Raw genomic sequence first — 21,137 nt, forward strand, 5'->3', positions numbered from 1 at the left:
ATCCCTTTTTTCCCCCCCCCCCCCCCCCGTATATTAGTACTTTTTCTTCTTTGAATGTACGGGCATATGCAGCGTAGTGATGAGTGTCCCATGCCGAAATTGTACTAGCAAGAAGAAGAACATGTAAGAGGGACCCGCAGTGTATGTAGATAGAAATTGCTCTTTTTAAGGTAATAAAAATATAACTGTTCATTATGTAAGGTCTTTATCCACCACTGAAAACATAGTTATCTTTATTACATTTATGTCAATAGATCCTACGAGAAATATTACACACTGGACCTTTAACTTGTTATTATGACATGCTAATGACTTTCACCAAAAACATTGTTTTTTTTTATTGGGATTTTGTAGCTACTGCCTTTCTGTTTTCCGAGCATGGTAATGTAGATAAATGTGTGCATGCTTCAGTGAAAGACATGGCAGTGCCAATAATACACCGTTGGCTTTCAAAAAATTGTATTGCCGTCTAGCAACACCCCTGGATGGGCAGTTCTTTCATTGTTGCTGGTTGTTTCACAGACGTAGTGTTTGCAAACGTCTATAGCCGCTTTGAAAATATTGAGCTTGACTGAGCATGTGTGAAAAGGGGAACTGCGCAGCGTGTGCATGAGCAGTGATTGACACTGTGTTAAAGACTCCTGGCTCTAATTTGTTGTTTTGACTCTGCAGATTCTTGCAAATGGCATTAGGAGGCAGAGGAACCAGATTTCATTTACAGATTACTTGTCTCATGTACTACTATCATGATATAGTGACATTTTCATTAAGTAGTATGCCAAAAAGTTAATTTGATAAAACCTTCTGAACCTTTAATCCACCATAAATACAAAGGAGAAAGTGTGATCTTACCACACTGCAGGTTTGCAAAAGACTCTTCACATGCTACGCTGTAGACTGTCAAAGTAAAGATAAATCACATTAGACATATAGCATTGTTTCACTTTTAGTTATGTTCACATTTGTCACTCACTTGCTGGTAAGCAGGTGTAGGTGGTCTCCAGGTATTTGTAGATACCGACGCAGGGATCAGAAATACGGAAGGTGTTTGTGTTTAATTCACACACCCTCTTTCCATCACATCTGTAGGAACAAGACATAGAGCTTCCATGTTTAGTGAATCAAACATATCCCTTAAAGGTACTATTAGAAGCATTTTACACATATTAAATTGCTTTGTATTGCCAATGTGCTAACTGAAAATGAGACCATGACACCTACAGTAGCTTGGTAAATAGCGACATGGTACTGTACCAGGACAAAACACACCCTCAGAGACTGATGAAGGCCAGTTTGATGACAGGGAATACAGGGAATAAAAAAAATACAGTACTGAGGATACTGAGGTTTTCACAGAGGCTCTGTTCGGTCCTGGTCAAGCCATGTTCACCATTTTGGACGATGCCGAAGATGCTTGTGCCTACGGAGTGTGAGTGTGGCTGTAGAATCTGTACAGCATAGGACACCCTCTATCCTTAGATCCTCTGATACTCTAAGTGAATGAAATAAACTTATTGTGGTGGGAAATCTAGAAGATGTTAAAGGTTTCATGGCATGAATGAAAATGTTGACCTGCTAGTGACGCAAGATTCTAATCTTGAACATTATTGAGTGTATACCTTCTCCTGATGACGTCCACAGTGCCCCGCAGAGAGCACCGTGTATTGGCAAGCTGTTGTAGAGGTCGGCCCTCACTGCAGGTTGTACTGTCTGCACGTCCATACAGAGATGTCTGCACACTGATCGCTCCATTCTCTGTTACACAACACAGAGGGAAACAAAGAGAGAGGGGGGGGGGGAGGATTGTGTGAGCAAAAATGTAATGGAGGAAAATTTACGGACCTCTTCCAGCGTTATTCGCCTCAACTCTACTCGCCTTTTTGGGTTTTCACTGGGGAAAAGTTGTACCTGATAACAGCTACCTGGAAATTGTTTTTTCGTATAATCTCTTGGAGTTGAGGAGCTCAACAAGTGCAGATGGGGGGAAGCTAATGAGCCAGCCACCCAGTCACGTTCTCAGACCCCTCTTGTCCTACAGTCACACAGACCACTGCAGCCAATGCAGCAGACTACTCCAGCAACAGCGGCAGAGAAAAACACAGCTATAAGATTTTCGTACAGCTGTTCTATCTTTGCATTCTGAGTAATGTTGAAATATTTTAACTTAAATCAAGAGGAATCTGGTGTGTGTGGATCCAGGGTGTGTCGCGTTGAACATTACGTCTCTGCAGTTTCATGCGGCGTCTCATGACAACTAGCTGAATTGTAGGGGGTACTTACTGCAATGGAAAAACGGAGGACAGTGGGCCAAAAGCGAGTCGAGGTGAGGCCAGTTGAGCTGGTACCAGCAATGGAAAAGCACCGTTACAGGATGAGGAGACATTTTTAATTTGTCTCTAGTGTTAACAAATCCCACAGAAAAGCCCGACGCTGACAATATGTTAGTCTCTCAATATTTTCCAACTTTCAAAGCTTCTCTGTAGCTCTCAGATCTGTTCCTACTGAACATGTAAATCTTTAAAAATACAAGTACTTTCATAAAAAAAAAAGACTGAAACAACTGGGCACTGTAGTTTTTAACAGACTACTAAATTATTTTATTGTTGCCTAAAAAAAACCAACATGTGTACTTGTCGTTGTTTGAGTTCAGTCATACCACAGCTCAGGCGTTGGACGTTGAAGGCGTCATCGCAGGTGATCACTCTCTCTGTGGACGAGGGAGTAGACTGTTGGGCTCTTGAAAAGTCTGGAATTAAATGTTTGTTTTATAGTTAGAGCATATTTGAATAAATACATAGTTGTTGTGGAATAACAACCAAAAAGACCAAGTTATGGTTCTTATAAACATCCACTTAAAACAGTGACACAGTGTGGGCCTGTACAACATATTAGAGAAAAGGTCCAGTCACACCTGAACGTTTGAACAAATAAATCCATCAGTGCATCTTCAAAAAATGATGTGGCTCATAATATAGCTGAATGTTTTTAAAGTATTGCATTTTGTTTAGTTTAATAATTCGGCCACAGTTTGCCCACTTGATCAACTACTGCAAAACTTTTCATGAGCTTCTAATGATTTATACCTTTTAAGTGTCAGATACGTGGACATTGTCAGTTACGTCTTTTTTGGGCTTTTCTGAGTGGAAGTAGTGTGTCTGGGTCTGTAAGTTTTGTCTGTAAACAAGTCTTGGTTTATGGTTATTAGTTTGTCCAAAAACTGTTTCTTGGAAGTGACGGTAAGATCCTCTTCTTCTTCTCTTCCCATCTCCATCAGATTTTACTGATTTAAACAACTTGGAGAATTTTATGGATATGGACAAACCCAAATTATTCTTTTTTTGTCATTAATTATCATGCCATCATAGAACAAACTACACACAGTTCTGGCTGAACCGTCAGTGAGTTTTGTGTTTATATTTACATGTAAACTTTTTTTTCTAACCAATGTTAAAGTCAGGGCTGCTCCTTCCATGCTTGTTTGTGTACCGCTCTTCTTCTTTTATAAGGCAGGTTTGCCAGAATTATTCCTGCTTCCAGGCTTCCCCTGGTAACCCCTGTGTTTCATGCTATAAACCAGAGGTATTCAATTAAAATTCAACAAGATCCAGTTCCCCAAGCAAAGGTCCGGAAGATCATAATGACTAACTTGCGTTATCATTCAGTGCCATAACCTATAGTACTGTCAAATCAAATTATATTTAAAATTTCTTTTTATATCAAACTAAAGGGATTATAAATAATAACTTTTCTAATAATAAATTCTAAATTTAAATAAACTAAAGGCTAAAAGCAAATTTAAAAAATCTCTCATCTTGAAATAAAGTGCTTATAGTGCTTACATCCTAACAAATGAACACCTTTCCCTCTGTCCAGATTTGAGTGGGTACGTTTGCTCAGAACATTTAAGCTTTATCTCGTAGTGGTGCTTCATATTGCCATGTTTAATAATCGCGACAGTCTCAGATCATATGAGATTCTGGTTTTGAACTGCTCAAGTGAAGAATGTACATGTAAGAATCTGGCCATTCTTGATTAAAAGCCATGTGACATCTCTTTTTTTTTTCTTTCTTTCTTTCTTTCTTTCTTGATCTCTCTCGATTGGCTGAGTAGCATTCACATGAGATGATGGAACATGTGCAAGTGGTCTGAGTTTCCAGGGCCGCTGAACCAGTACAGTAAATGCTAGAAAAGGGTTAAAATAGAAACGCTCTGTCACGAGGTTGTGGTTCTCGTTAATAAATCGGCTATAGGTTCAGGTCTGGAGAGGATGGTGGCTGGGCCCAGGTCAATTAGTGACCTTGGCAATAACCTGCTGGCAATTCCCTCAGGCAAAGTCTGCACCAATGCGGAATTACGAATGGTGTCTAATAAAGGGCTCAAAAAGTCTGCGAGAGAGCCCTCTCCCACATGCAAATTAAAGGTCAATTAAGTTGATCTCACTGTGAAAAATGCGTGCAGATTTCTTTATTATTTTTGTTATTTATTGAATCCATTGATCGCAATAATTCCATTGAAATTTATTAATTTGAACGTTTTAATGCTGATGTGACTGGTCATAAAAAGCCAAAATTCAAACATCCATTTACCTGCTCTCAAAAGCAAACACGTCGCTGCCAGCACTGAAAAAAAAAAACACATTTTTAAAGTTTATTAGTCTTGTAACTTAAGGTGTTATCAGTAACTCCCAGAACACTGTTGTAACACTGTTAAATAGCTGCAATCTTAGGTCAATATTTTGTTTTAGAATTAACAGTACAACAGTAATTTGAACTTAAAGCTTTGAATTAATACTTGTCTGCAGTAACATATTTGTAGACCATTCACTTTCTAATAAGTCACTCTTTATAAAGGGTTTGAGGGGTGTAACTAAGGGCTTATAACTTGAAAATATAGTAACTCGACACTTTATGAATGACTTATTAATAACCTGAATGTCAATGACTCAACAGCCAGAGTCCCCCCCCCCCCCCCCCCCCCCCCCCCCCCCCCCCCCCCCAAAACCTGCCAACCCAAAATGTCTCATAAATTTTTATCTCTAAACATCAGTAAATGCTTTATTAACCATTAATAAAGCATTTCCTTATGACTTATAAAGGCTATGTTATTTAAAAGTGATAAGTTCTAAACATTTAATGGTGCTTAAGTTCATTCAAAATGTTATTCAGGATGTAAATTTGAAGTCTGTTCTATAAAAGTAGAATTAAAAGTTAGGAAAAGTATAAAAAACATAAAATGCAGAAATTAGTTTGAGCGGATGCTGGTAATTTTACCCTTTTCATCATTTTTTATTATCTTTAATTCTAATATTAAAGCTTGACAATATTTAGCATGCTTTCCCCCATTCACTCAATTTATATATAGTTTTCATCAATAATTCAATTGTCAAATAATGGTACAATAATTTGACTCCGTCCCAGGCCACCCTGTTCACGCAAACCACCATATTGCTAATTTTGTGGACTAACTCTATTTACTGATGTAACAGGTACTAAACTAGGTATTGTCTTTGACACTATGTTCATCTACTGACTTTTGGGACTGATAATTAAAATAGCCTATGTGAATACAGAGTTTTCAAGGTATTGTAAAGGTGTGGGTGCACCCTCAAAAACTCCAGAGTAATAGCCTAGGCTAGCTACACTCACCACAGCACATACAAATGTACAAAACTCGACCCAAAAAATAAGCCTAGGCTACACTTTTAAAGAACAGAGTAAGATATAAAGAGTTTGCTCAAATGTTGAAAGTTTATCTTTATATACAAGCATCAATCATACCATGTTCACTGAACTTGAACATAACCCTTAAACAATGACAGTAAGTCATTGCATTTAAGACTTTTACATTAAAGGTCCAGGCCGCATGTTTGCCTGTTTGTTCACATGAGGAGTGCAGTGAGACCCCACAGATCCAAAAGAGCTCTTAACACACAGAGATAACGCTAGATTGAAATCTCTCAACTCTCCCGACGGCCAGTCCTCTAGTGGCTCGGAATATTTTTGGTACCTATCTAGCAAGCATCAGTGATATCGGTGAGGTGACTACAGAGCCCAAAGGATACTAAAAGACAGAACCCAGCCTGCCACAACCTGTTTGGCACAAGATACAGAATTATCTGCTCTCCACCAGACTACAGAGCAGCTTCTTCCCCCAGGCTGCCAGACTTCTAAATTAATCTTAGCAATGCAGCATGCAAAATAGTTATTATTTTTTGTGACTTGTTATTTATCCACTGTGTGTATGTATGTATGTGTGTGTGTGTGTGTGTGTGTGTGTGTGTATATATATATATATATATATACACACACACACACACACACACACACACACACACACACACACACACACACACACACACACACACACACACACACACACACACACACACACACAAATCTTTTGCGAGTAGAATAAATGGAAATACAACTTAATGTCGTTATACAACTCTGTGTTGTAAAATGATAAATAAATCTACCTACTACCTTGTAGTTTGTTGTGTACTTACAAAGTGTGGTGCTGAGTCTGGAGTGGAGCATGGTGTCCGAAGATCTGGTTTGAGATGAAGAGCTGAAGTGCTGGTGGTGAAACTCCTGGTTTTTATTGTGTGAGGGGGTGAGAACTTTCCCAGGTTATACAAACAAGTCACCAATCGAAAAGCCTGAATGAGTTCCTTGTTAGCTACAACAGATGGAAGGTTACAGATTACAATGAAGTGAAACTTGAATCATCTTGGAACAAAAGTCTTATTTCTATAGTATTTGTTATCATTTAGAAAACAAGGTCCCTGTGAACAAGCAGCAAATAACTGCGATATCATGGCTCAATTTTCTGTTTGCTTCCATTATGTGAAGCCTCTACTGTTACAATTTATGCCAATAGGAAAAGTCAAGGGATCACCAAAGTGGCTTAGATTCATCCTCTAAGGAGCATAACTGTGTGTATATTGTTGTTGAGATATGTTTTATACGTAAGCGTAATGTTTTCACTTGAGAACATTTTTTAAATTTTTCCAGTTTTTATTTGGACACCGAGAGATGCTCATGTCTACGGTAATGAAATCCTATAGCACTGTGGGAGGTTTAGGCTGATTAGCAGCAGCAAGACTCCATGCATGTAAGAGCTTCTCGCAGGATTTTGAGCTATCTTGTTAATTGAGATATTAATTTTCGCCCCACAAAAACCTTTGTCTGAATTCTTGTTAATTCAGAAAAACAGGGCAAACACCTCTGATCATTTGGAAGTTAATGTTTAGGCTAAAAGAGGCAGAATCAAACAGCTCTCTATCCACAACAAACCTACTGAAATACACAGTGGACACACCAACTCACTAAATGAGGATACTGCTAATCTTACTAGTATTTTCCATAAATGTACTCTTTAACATCAGGCATGACAAAGGCTCAGAAAAGCTGAAGACCCCATCAGTTCTTTCAGGTATATTACAAAAATGCGTTCTCTCTTGCTGGGAGTTAAAAACAAACATTGGATTTATAAATTTGAAATCTTTTTGCAAGAAATGTATCACCCACCTACGTGTATCCGGATGAGAAATTCAACCCATTCAGTCTTCATTACAATGAACTTTCTGGAACTACACCTGTGTGGACAAAAGAAAAACATTTGCAATTTGACATGCTTCTTGCTTGTAACTCTACCTTGTACAAGATACCTCGCTTATCATTTTACAACACAGTGGTGTATAACGAGATTAAGTTGTAATTTCCTTAAGGGTGCCAGTTATACAATGACAGGCAACGGTCAAGTTGACAGTCAACTTTCTTTTGCAGGTAGGTCATAAAGGAAGCGTGTTCTTCAGTGAACTAAAATGTTGCAAAGCTTACAATATCCTTGCTTGTTTAATTAATGTCTGCAGTCTGTAGATTATGATAAACCATATTTATTACACCAGTTAATGGGTGACACATACCACACAATAAGTGTTGTAGTCAGGGGTCACCAAGTATTCTAGAGCAAAACTTCCAGCAAGTCAGACACACAACAGCAGACCTTCATTTATGCTCAAACACAAACCCGCACAATGCTAGATTTGAAAAGTGCATTGAGATGACTTTTGTTATGAATTGGCGCTTTATAAATAAAGCTGAAACTGAATACTTTTGAAACAAAAAATGTTTGTGTTTTTGATTTTTACATTACATTTACCTAACCAGATAAAACTCCTGAATTCCAGAGTGACAACAAATGGCATGCTTATTGTAAAAACACTCACAAAAGACTTAAAATGAAATAATAAACTCTACATTGATGTCAAAATATATCTCTACAATAACTAATCCTCAATTTCACTGCTCATGTCTAAGCACCACTGTTAGCAAACAACTAGATAATATATGACATTTTATAGTGGTAATGAAATGACAAGGTTATCAGCTAACTAACATCAGATGGCACATTTCTTTGACTGTTTGAGCACCAAGCATCACCATGTAAACAGTCCGCCTCCTCTCATCTCCGGAGCCTTGCGCTCTGACAGAAAAAGTGCACCCACTTAGTGCTCTGGAACATTGATGAGGCAGGTCTGTGTAAAAATGTCGGCTCAACAGTCTTCAAATTCCCGGTGTTTGGCAGCATGAGCCCCATTTCCTCCAGACCGGACATTTACTAGGAGCAGCCTTAAGTCCAAGCTGGGCCAGCATGGCTCTATCCCGGCTCTCTTTCCTCTCCTCTGGAGCGATCACAGCAGATAAAGTATATGCATATTGAGCAGTAATCAGCATAGAAAATGCCCGGTTCAAAATAACATTCAATAAGCTGATCCATACTGGGGCGTTGAGAGCAGACAAGGCTATGGCTCAGAAGGAACGGAAGAAGAGAAGTATTGCGAGCTAACGCAAAAGCATTGCAAAGGAACGCAAAGTAGTCCTCAAAAATATTCCTCTCCTGATCCTTAGGAGCCACTGTAAGGTAAGGAGTCGCACAGTTTGGGGAAATTAGCTGCTCTGATGTCTGGAGGTACGACAGACGGCTGAAGAGTGTACAGGTTGTGACTGAGGTGGGTTCTATCGTTTATAATCGTATACGAAGGTACAGATCCAATATCACTGATGCTCGGAGATGGGTACCAATGATCCTAAGAAACCAGTTTAATGTGCAAACCACCGGCCCACATCATCTGTGAAGCAGCCAAATCAGAAATATCTCTTAAAATAATTTTCAACACAAGACACCCTCTATCCTTTAACCCTCTGAAATTCTTAAGTAACTATATAAAACATATTATATATTATGTTGAATACAATATCTGAGTACACCCCTCACATTTTTGTAACTATATAATTATATCTTTATATGTGACACAACACTGAAGAAATGAAACTTTGCTATTTAGTTTATTTGCACTTTTCAAACACAGGAGATTCAAAGTGCCTTACATCAGGCAAAAATGCATTTAACACAAAAATTTCTAAAGCTGAATCAATACAGTTTAATAAAACTTTGTCAAAAAGTTGTCATTCAGTTAATAGAAGTGCAGTAGAAACATTCAAAAGGTACAGTGGTATCTATATAGATTTCCTTTTAAATCAGAATTGATCGATTTCATTGGCTTCTTGATTACGTCCAATACTTCTCTTGTCATCGTATCACTGTCTTATTTCAGTAAGAACGTTATTCATTCAAAAGAATATTGTTATATGGTTTGCGCAGGATCTGCAAAAGAACAGATAACAAGTTCATGTTAGAGGATCAGAATCAGTATCAGAATCAGCTTTATTTGCCAGGTATGTGTACACATACAAGGAATGTGACTCAGGATTGTACACTGCTCATGATGTGCTTTCTCATACAATAAAGGAAATAAATACAATAAAGGAAATGATTTAAGTGACTGATCAGTTATATATTATTATTATATAAACATATTTTATTACTTACATTTTTACTTTACTTAAATATTACTTTTGAATTATTAAACAATTGTTATTAATTAAATTAACTAATTAATTAAACAAATGTAGCCTCTAAATAAGAGAATGCTTTTGAATTCACAGCCTAAAAGTTTGGCTGTTTTGTTATTGCAGCACTGTTTTTTTTTTTTTTGTTTTTTTTGTGTTTTTTTTTTTTTTTTTACAGTACACACTACCTCTTAAACAACATTATGTGCTGCGGTGAAAGTACTTTTATTCAAGTACTGTACTTAATAAACTGTAATTCTCCAAATGTGTTGATTTTGAATGTTTACTTTTGTGTACATTCTGCTAATAATACTTTCTTACTTTACTTAAGTAAGGCTTAGAATGCAGGACCTTTAGTTCTTGTGGAGTATTTCAACAGTACTTTTACATAAGTAAAGGGTCTGAATAACTCTTCAACCACTGCATCAGGACCACAGATCAGCTTCAGTAGAGTGAAACAGCTACTTACATTGACATGTGTAAGCCACCTCCAGGTACTTATAAGTGCCAACACAGGGGTCTCCAAACACTGAGTTGCTCGCTCTGATAGTACAGCTGCTTTTCCCGTTACAGCTGTGGATGCAGAGTGATGTGAGTGAATACAGGTTTGAATGTGCACAGAAGACTGGGAAATATGGATGTTATTTGAGAGAAGATTAACATGTATGTGCCCTTGATTGTAACCCACCTTGGAAAACTATGACCTGGATGACTGAGAGTCTTCACAGACAACATGAACGATAATAATCTCTACTGTTAAAACACAAACAGTGGGCAGCTGTACCTTTCAGCAACTTTGCTTGTGGGGTTTGAGCAGTCGACATTTTGGACCTGAGAGGCAGGTCGTTGGTAAGAGCATGTGGTGGGGTCACGCCGTCCATAATCAGCACCATAGACTAATATAATCTGCTGTCCATCTGAAAAAAAGAGGAGGGGAAATATTCAGATGAATGTTGAAATGCAAAGAAAATATAACTTTATCACATTAACCCACCAAAAATAAAACAAAACTAAGGAGAAAACGTGATCTTACAACAGTGCAGGTTTGCCGAAGAGTGCTCACACACTACGCTGTAGACTGTCAAAGTAAAGACAACATCAGACATGTTACATTCATCAAACGTATTTGTAGCTTTGTTTCAATGTTAGTTACGTGCACGAATGTAACTGACTTGCTGGGAGGCAGGTGTACTTGGTCTCCAGATATTTGTAGATGCCATCACAAGGATCAGAAGTACGGACAACATTTGTGTTTATTTCACACACCCTTTTGCCATCACATCTAAAGGGAAAAGATATTTTGCTAATAGTCAAAAGTGATAATGGCTAATGGGATCACCAAAGTCCCTAGGATCATCCTTGGAGGACCATGAATGTGAGGTTCATAGTTGTATAGATGAAAGCCCATCGTTAATAATATTTTCTCTGGAACATAAAAAACACTACAATACCCTCCCCCTTACATTTACAAAAACAATTTATTTATGGCAAACATAAAAAAACTGACTATTTCATCCACTTTTAAACAAAGAGCTGCTAAATAAACTTTTATCGCCAAATGCAATCCGTTTTCACTCCCATGTCGTCATATACAGTTGTGCTCAAAAGTTTGCACACCCTTGGAATTGGTAATAAATGTACCATGTGTAAAGAAAACATGAGTGAGCAGGCAAAATACATGTCTTTTATTTCTTATGGGATTCACATTGAACTGTAGGTCATAGCAGAATGGCACCATAAAACAAAACAGTCTGGTTACTCTTAGTTCTTAATACTGTGTATTGCCACCTTAATGACTGCGTGCAGTCTTTGTAATAGATGTCAATGAGGCCCCGAATTCTTGCAGGTGGCATTCATCTTGGCAAAATGCCTCCAGTTCATGCAAAGTCTTTGGTCGTCTTGCATAAACCGCACTTTTGAGATCTCCCCAGAATGCCTCAATGACATGAAGGTCATGAGACTGTGATGGCCACTCCAGAACCTTTACCTTTTTCTGCAGTGACCACTGGAGGGTCAACTTGGCCATTATCATGCTGGAAAGTCCAGCAGCATCCCATTCGCAGCTTCCGTGCGGGAGAATGCAAATTGTCTGCCAGTATTTTCTGATAAAATGCTGCATTCATCTTGCCATCAATTTTCACAAGATTCCCTGTGGGGATGGTATTCTGTTCACTATAGGCCTTGTTGACTCCTCTTCAAACATAGCGCTTATGGTTGTGACCTGTGACATCTCAATTCTGGTCTCGTCACTCCAATATCTAGCCTCCTCAGTGCATCCACGTGAGGGCTAACAAACTCATTGACTATTAATAAACACTAACACTAATAACACTGTGACACATCCACCAATGAGTCCCTGTGCAAGACACTTGCTCCAGGTGTGCGACCTCTGACATAAATAGCAAGTGTAAGTCACTTTGGATAAAAGCATCAGCTAAATGAATAAATGTAATGTAATTGCAATTTACAAAGCCACTGGTGTGGGAAATTAATCTCTAATTGCCATTTTCACCTGTGTGTCACTTTGTGACAGGCCAAACATTCATGGGTATGTAAACTTTATTATTTCTGTTATTATTATTGTTTAAAAAGCAGCCAAACTATGTAAAAAGAGATGTCTTCATATGATCACTATCCTTAAATCAAAGACAGTTATTTTGCATGATCGGTCATATTTTCAAAATCAATGCCAAAATTTCAAAATGTCTGCCAGCATATGGACACATGGTCAAAACCCTTTGGCGTCAGTTTGTAACTTTTAGCTGTTACAACTCTTTACTTGCTTGCTAACTACTTTTTGAAAAAAGTAGAATACAACAGATGACCTTATTTTATCAGATGTGTACCTTTTCTGGACGACCTCTAGAGTTCCCTGCTGAGAGCACTTTGTATCGGTAAGCTGTTCTGGAGGTTTCCCCTCACTGCAGATCTCACTGTCTGCACGTCCATAGAGAGCTTCCTGCACACTGATCACTCCGTTATCTGTTACAGTGGAGAGAAACAAGAACAGAGGAGAAAAAAATATAACGACTTCTCTTTGTAAATCTTTATAAACAGTCACAAATATATACAATCATTTCTTTTTTTGTTAAAAGAGAGCTGGTCACTGTAGTATTTAGAAAACAGGAGGAAATAGTGCATCACAGTTGGGGACTATTTTTAGCGGCGGATTAATCCACACGTGGTGCTCTAGTGAGTATTTGGGGCAGCAGGATGGTGCATGTGGGACTGAGTCAGAAATACCTCCAATGTGTGTGATCATCGAGATGAAGCAACATGTCACCCAGTGTGGCTCACTGAAGGGTTTTAATAATTTCATCGGATTATTTTACGATTAGAAAATTATAGATTATCACCAAACATAACATATAATTTAAGTATTTGATATTCTCTCTATTTATCAGAGTTGTTTTAGTTGGCTGTTGAATCTGATGTAGGCTATGTCATTGATTAAATGTATTATTTATAATTACTAAACCCACTTTTGTAACATTAAGGGTTGGATAATCTGTTCAAAAGCTGATCATTTTTACTTTCAAATTTCCACAGTCTCAGGGCATACCACAAACGTATCTCTTTGGGGCAAATGTGTTAAAAATTTATCCTATAATTCTGTGCATATATACAGTGTGTTTTCTTTTCTTTTCATTTAGATCTAAATGTTTCAAAGCCTTCTCAACACTGCATGTCATTCTGGTGAATAACCCTAAAAACAAGCAAATTTTAAGATGTTTTGTCTAAATAAACCCCCCTAAAAACCATTAAGTTGTTTCAGTTGTTCATGCATACCACAGCTCAGGCGTTGCACGTTGTTGAGCTCATCACAGGTGATCACGCTCTCTATGCCAGTGGTGGTGGTGGTCTCAGAGTAGTGCAGTTGACCTCTAGAAAAGTCTGGAATGAAAGCATATTTGCTGAATCAAAAGTTGTGTAATAACAAATGTCTTCAACTCCTGTCTTATAACTTCATGGTACCTCATTCTGGATGTCTGTGGTTGAGCAGTTTATAGAGACATGAAGTGAAACTACAACTTCTGGGTTCTGTTGCAAAAGTAAGAAAATCTCATTCAAAATCCCCCATACATTTGGAACTACACTATTACTAAAATACACATTACTAAAAATCCAGCACTGGGGCAGAGCGACAGTAGGTCGTGTCATGTTTCGATAAGGTTTACAAAATGCTGAATGAGAGATTGCATTGAACAAGTGGAACAGAGGATACAGGAAGTGATGTCAGGACTTCAGCTCTTAAGTTCACATTTTACATGCGTGTATGAGAGTTTTATCTAGCACAGAACAATGTGTTACTGTGTTGTTGACTCAAAAAATGTCCAAATGATGATGCGAATATACTAGTATAGTCTATAGAAGCCAAACTTGTCATTCAACACTCATCACTCACATACATTTACCTGCATTTATGAGCAAAGACGTTGCTACCAGCACTGGAAGAAAAAAGCATATTTCAAAGTTTATTTATTGTTTCACTTATCTACTTACAGTGTAAAATCCCCCTTTTGACCATATTTAGCAGTTGTAATCACTTTTTTCCATTGATACCAAATCTAACATAATAAAAGGGTTTCTCAACACAAAGCCAACATCTTCAAATCAAAATTCAAGCCTCCTGATTTTAGACGAACCTACATAATTATCAGGTCTGTCATCAGTGAGTTGTGTACTCACACAGTGTGGTCCCGAGGCTGCAACAGGACATGGCTTCAGAAGATCCGGTTTGAGGTGTAGAGTTAAAGTGATGGTGGTTGAAACAGACCTCTGATTTTTATTCTGTTGTGGTAAGAACTGCCTCTCTTCATGCAAGAGTCCACTAAACACAAAAGTAGTCATGATAACATTTCTGTTTGTTTGCAGATTAAACAAACAAGATATGAGAACAGCCACTCTATGCAAGGCGCCAACGGAAAAGCCAAAATGTTGCAACTCAAAAGAAACACGGACTGAAAGTAGAAACTCAAACAGAAGACATATCAAAAAGCTGCCCTGAGACTTTGCTTGAACTCGTTATACTCACTGACACAGAACAGGCAACCCACAAACACGACACAAATATCCAAAAAGGTTTATTCCATCAGCATGAAATCAAGGGCCTTCAAACACGTATAATTATAAATAAACTGCCTTAAAACCTTGATTAATGACATACATTACAACTAATCCACATAAAGTGTTCTTATAAAAGAATTTGTTATCATTTGGCAGACAAGTTATCTGAGAACAAACAAGGGAGAGAACTGAGATTTCATGGTTCAGTTCTCTGTTTGAGTTTAATGTGCATCAAACTCCATTCAGGTCCCTCAGCTTCTACCAACAGACACATTTAACTTGTGAATACATGTCCGCAAATCAGCTCATATGTCATAGAAAATAGACGCTCCTTATAACTTTAGAACTTTCCATAAATCATGAACTCCAACTTTGTTTGAAGACCTGCAGGGTCTCTGAGCGACATGCAAGTGGTTGACTGCACAAACTGGAAAAGTGCAAACTGTTCCAGACATTCAACTTGAGGACCGAAATAAAAATTGTTCATTTCCCACTCTTGTATTAAGGCTAAAAACTAAAATAAAGCTACTGTAAAAGTGGTCACCAGACACATATTTCACTTATACATCAACGTCCATGAATCTGCTTAGAAGTCATAGAGAATAGACGCTTATATATTATTATTATAACTGCAGAAAAAACCATGATGTTTTCAGTTTAAAAGTAATCCAGTGATAGTTGTCAGTAATTTCCTGGGTACACTGCAAACACGATAATTTAGCACATTTTTATGGTGCCAATTTGACAAAATGTCAACAAATATAGGCTACAGTGTCATACTTAATTTATTTTGTTTACTTTCTACTTCATAGTCCCTAACCTGGAAATACTGCTCTCTGCGCTCGATGTTTTCTTATCAAACAACCAGCTCTTCAAGTTAAAACATATGTGAAACAACATTCAAAATGATTTTCCAAGACTCAGTTCAGAATGAGGTCTGAGCAGAGTCATGAATTTAATATAAATAGTCATACATCTGATTTGATACCTATAGGGGAGAGAAAATATTACCTCCCCCCTCTTTGTTTATTGTGGGTTTTTCTAGTGGGAGATAATTTCTAAGAAACCAGTTAAAGGTGCAAACCACGCCACCTCTGAGGCTTATTGATATTTTTAAGTGACATGGCCAAGCAAGGCAAGTTTATTTGCACTTTTCTACCACTGAGGTGATTCACAGTGCAATACATGAGGTGAGTAATACAGGATAATTTTTGTGAAGCGCGTATTGAGGCTTGTGTTGATGACGTATGTGGTGACGTTCGAAGCCTCGCGAGTGGGCCGTACGTGACCGATTCAGGATCTGCAAAAGGACTGACCAAAACAAATATATTTTATTTCTTTTTTTTAACCGAATGCTTTTGAATTGACAGAACCTGAAAGTTGGAATTGCAGCAACTTTTGTCGTGGGCCTTGAGCACCCTTTTCTACTGGCAGTTTGCCTACAGAGCCAATAGGTCTGCGGATGATGCAATAAGCATGGCCCTCCACTTTACCCTTCAGATCATCCTCCGGCTCTGCTGCAGGACCAGCTCTCCCATCTCAGTATGCCTGACTCCACCTGCACTTCCTTTCTGACAGGAAGCAGCACATGAAGCTGAACCTACAGGTGGACTCATCCCGACGATCATGGAGACAGAACAACTTGGTGCTTAATGTTTTTAAGTGGACTGTGGATTTCAGGAGGAACATTATAAAATCCTTAAAGGTTCAGGTCATCAGGTTTTGAGTGTATGCTCTCATTATGGTGTCAACTTAAATTTAAGACCAAAGGAGTAATCTGCTACATACAGTATAGCTTGACATTGTCAAGTATCATGATTATGATGCTCTTTCAATATGTGCTTCTATATTTAAGACAATTCAGAGAAAGACACATTTAATCTTCATCTTCCCAAACAGTTTAAATGTAGATGTGCTAGGAAATTATATAAATCGAACCAATTAAACTGTCCACAAAAAGTAGATCATCATTTTATTAGAAGCTTTAGGTGTTGCAGAAACAGAAGATTTTACAACTGCATTTGGAAAATAATGTTAATGTATTTTAACCATGGCCACTGTGTTGACACATAGTAGAGAGAGTGTACAGTAGCTCTAGTTAAACCAGAAGTCATTCTTTGTCTGCTGTCTGAATGAGTAGCTGAATGTGTTTGCTCTAAGTAACTTTTTGTCATGTTGTGTGGACATAAATCTGTTTACACAGTCACACTGTGGGGAAGTTTTACGGTAAGGCCAAGTAGTGGTTATGGTTACAGTAAGTCTCCAGGAAATTAATGATGTAATGTCCTCTGAAGTGATAGAAACACAACTGTGTTTGTGTGCTTTTGTACTTTGTACACAACTAGAAAGTGGTGGTTGTAGTTGATGATTAAGGTTAGAGTTGGGGGCTGGGAAATGCAACATCAGTAAGGGTATACACACAATTATAGTAGTACAAGCATGTGTGCGCATGTTTAGCCTCAGTAGAGTGAAACAGCCCATATTAACTACCATTCATTATCTCAGAGCTACTCACTTTGACGTGTGCAAGCCAACTGCAAGTACTTTAGGGGCCGAAACAGCGGTGTCCAAACTGAGTTGCTCAATCTGATATCACAGCTGTTTTGTCCCATTACAGCTGTGGGTACGGAGTGATGTGAGACATTAATGCACGTTAAGATCTGGGTGTTTCTAGTTTCAGTAAAGATAGGCAACTGTACATTTCAGCAACTTCGGTGATGGGCCTTGAGCTGCATTTTTTGGGTCTAAGGGGCAGGTCCTACATGTGGCCCAGTTGCTGGGACCATAATCAGCACTGTAGACGGATATGACCTTCCCTTACACCTGAGAAAGAAACATTGGAGAGGTAATGGAGTTAATGCAGGTTTGCGAGAGAGACAAATGCAATGCATAACCTATTTATTTAACCTATTTTTCCCCCTAGGTTTTTATTTATTTATTAAGTATTGTTCCTTTTTGTATTTATTGTTGTATTCGCTTCGCTGGTAAGTCAATGCCTACTGTTTGGTGCTGACATGTATGTGTGTATGTCATGTCTAGTGTTGTGTGTTGGACAGAGGGGAACCAAACGCAATGCTCAGATGAAACAGGTTTTATTAAGGGAAAAAAGGAGTTGAGAGAGTGGAGGTGAGGGAGAGGTGGATGCCGGGGAACACGGGCACGGGGGACCGAGGAGCAAGTAGGGCAGTAGGGGCTGAGGCAAGGGAGCCGAGGGACACCAGGGGCCGAGGAGTAGGTCGGACCAAGGAGGCTGAGACGAGGGAGCTGGGGGGCAACAGAGACTGAGGAAGAGAGGAGGCACAGGAGAACTGACTGGGGGGTTGGTGGAGGAGTGTGGTGGAAGACGCCCGAGGGGGGAGGGTAGGTGGGCAAGCCCAGCTGACTCGACGGTCGACAGAGGTGAGTGAACCTGGGGAAAGGCAGACAGTAGTGATGTGTCCGTCCATATCGAGGCTTGGAAGCGTGTGTCGAGTAATACAGGATGATTTTTGTGAAGCGCGTATCGAGGCTTGTGTTGATGACGTATGTGGTGACGTCCGAAGCCTCGTGAGCCGGCCGTACATGACCGATTCAGGAGATGGTTTGCGGGTTTGGCGTGCGATTCGAAAGGACCAGCAAAATGCAACGGACCCTCCTCAACATTTTGTGGACTTTTGAACTTGAACACAATTAGATTTTATCTACAGCTCATTTTAAATGACTAAAAAAGTTTATCAACTTATGTCAGAATTGCTTTGATCAAATAACTTAAAAAATTGTGATGAAACAGAGGAAAAGAAAGTGTTGACATTTTGTGGCTTTGGTAAGAATTAAACTCTTACCCCATATTACCGTAATAATAACTTTCTAAGCAGGTAGAATCATCTCCAAACAAAAAACACCTGAAGCACTGTGGAAGTGTTATTTTTAAATAAAGATGAATAAAATGTTGTCTCTATTATCTAAAGTCACAAACCAAGTTATCATAACCCTCCCTTTTTTCCACTTTTCTTCTGACTCTGTCATTGTATCATAAAGACAGACACCTTATTAAAAAGCTAATCAGTCATGTATTGGCATCACGAACATCATTCATTAATTTATTCAATTCAAAGCTTTACACACCAAAGCCATGTTGCTGTTATAATCACTCTGCCTGTTTTACATTTATTGTCCACTTGATGGCACAGTAGAGCAAATGAAGCACCGTGAAGCTTCGGCCCATGAGTGAACCAATTGGATGGAAAGCTTCAATGCTTCGTAAAGCTTCATCTCGCCATCACTAGCAGACAGACAGACAGACAGGGTTAGTAACTGGGAAAACAGAACGGGGAACAGAGATGTTGCAAGATCAAAGCTTGAGTCAAGTAGTGGCACCAGGTCAGGAGCAACGACGATCAAGCGGAGATTGTGTGGAAAACCGGGATTGAAATACTGGCAGAGATGGAGTTGATTACCGGCAGGTGTGACAGGCAAAGGAGGTGGCTGACGAGGTGCAGGTGTGGATCGTCAGCTGGGCTCAGGAGCAGAGAGAGAGGGAGAGCACACGCAGGGGGAGAGGAGGAGACACAGAGAAGCAGGGAAAACACAGGGGAAAACAGAACGGTAGGAAAAACAAGGAGAAAATGGACAGGACACTCACTGTCAGCCGGGCTGTCACCACAACAGTCTAGACTGTAAAGTAGCAATGTGCAGTATGTGGCCAAGGAAAAACTCTCCTTGGAGACAATAAAGTTTATCTAATCTTAACTTATATGACCTGCCCTATACCTGGGAAAGAATGGTTTGAGAGGTAATGGAGTTAATGCAGGTTTGCAAGAACGAGAAATGCAATGCATAACCTAATTAATATAATTCTTCCATAATGAGAATTTAAGACAATACAGGTGCTGGTCATATAATTAGAATATCATCAAAAAGTTGATTTATTTCAGTAATTCCATTCAAAAAGTGAAACTTAGATATTATATTCATTCATTACACATAGACTGATATATTTCATATGTTTATTTCATTTAATTGTGATGATTAAAACTGACAACTAATGAAAATCCCAAATTCAGTATCTCCAAAAAATAGAATATTACTTAAGACCAATACAAAAAAAGGATTTTTAGAAATGTTGGCCAACTGAAAAGTATGAACATGAAAAGTATGAACCTGAAGTATGAGCATGTACAGCACTCAATTCTTAGCTGGGGCTCCTTTTGCCTGAATTACTGCAGCAATACGGCGTGGCATGGAGTCCATCAGTCTGTGGCACTGCTCAGGTGTTATGAGAGCCCAGGTTGCTCTGATAGTGGCCTTCAGCTCTTCTGCATTGTTGGGTCTGGGGTATCGCATCTTCCTCTTCGCAATACCCCATAGATTTTCTATAGGGTTAAGGTCAGGCGAGTTTGCTGGCCAATTAAGAACAGGGATACCATGGTCCTTAAACCAGGTACTGGTAGCTTTGGCATTGTGTGCAGGTGCCAAGTCCTGTTGGAAAATAAAATCTGCATCTCCATAAAGTTGGTCAGCAGCAGGAAGCATGAAGTGCTCCAAAATTTCCTGGTAGACGGCTGCGTTGACCTTGGACCTCAGAAAACACAGTGGACCAACACCAGCAGATGACATGGCGCCCCAAACCATCACTGACTGTGGAAACTTTACACTGGACTTCAAGCAACGTGGATTCTGTGCCTCTCCTCTCTTCCTCCAGACTCTGGGACCTTGATTTCCAAAGGAAATGCTAAATTTACTTTCATCAGAGAACATAACTTTGGACCACTCAGCAGCAGTCCAGTCCTTTTTGTCTTTAGCCCAGGCGAGACGCTTCTGACGCTGTGTCTTGTTCAACAGTGGCTTGACACAAGGAATGTGACAGCTGAAACCCATGTCTTGCATACGTCTGTGCGTGGTGGTTCTTGAAGCACTGACTCCAGCTGCAGTCCACTCTTTGTGAATCTCCCCCACATTTTTGAATAGGTTTTGTTTCACAATCCTCTCCAGGGTGCGGTTATCCCTATTGCTTGTACACTTTTTTCTAACACATCTTTTCCTTCCCTTCGCCTCTCTATTAATGTGCTTGGACACAGAGCTCTGTGAACAGCCAGCCTCTTTAGCAATGACCTTTTGTGTCTTGCCCTCCTTGTGCAAGGTGTCCATGGTCGTCTTTTGGACAGCTGTCAAGTCAGC

The 21,137-nt window shown here is 39.1% G+C and overlaps 1 protein-coding gene across 1 annotated transcript in view; it reads right to left on the reverse strand.

The window, feature by feature from the left end:
- Nucleotides 1–14,730, reverse strand: part of LOC123974614 (rhamnose-binding lectin-like) — an 18,608-nt gene extending 3,878 nt beyond the window's left edge. The window contains exons 1-12 of the mRNA XM_046055434.1: nt 14,604–14,730; nt 14,330–14,362; nt 13,704–13,808; nt 12,761–12,896; nt 11,087–11,196; nt 10,948–10,992; nt 10,699–10,831; nt 10,384–10,487; nt 2,657–2,746; nt 1,620–1,755; nt 974–1,083; nt 853–897 (exon numbers count right to left, since the gene is read on the reverse strand). Coding sequence (XP_045911390.1) covers nt 853–897; nt 974–1,083; nt 1,620–1,755; nt 2,657–2,746; nt 10,384–10,487; nt 10,699–10,831; nt 10,948–10,992; nt 11,087–11,196; nt 12,761–12,896; nt 13,704–13,808; nt 14,330–14,362; nt 14,604–14,634 — 1,078 coding nt within the window. The 5' untranslated portion in view covers nt 14,635–14,730. The remainder of the gene's footprint in view (nt 1–852; nt 898–973; nt 1,084–1,619; nt 1,756–2,656; nt 2,747–10,383; nt 10,488–10,698; nt 10,832–10,947; nt 10,993–11,086; nt 11,197–12,760; nt 12,897–13,703; nt 13,809–14,329; nt 14,363–14,603) is intronic.
- Between the last annotated feature and the right edge of the window lie 6,407 nt (nt 14,731–21,137).

Source organism: Micropterus dolomieu, linkage group LG08, assembly GCF_021292245.1.
Source record: "Micropterus dolomieu isolate WLL.071019.BEF.003 ecotype Adirondacks linkage group LG08, ASM2129224v1, whole genome shotgun sequence".
NCBI lineage: Eukaryota > Metazoa > Chordata > Actinopteri > Centrarchiformes > Centrarchidae > Micropterus > Micropterus dolomieu.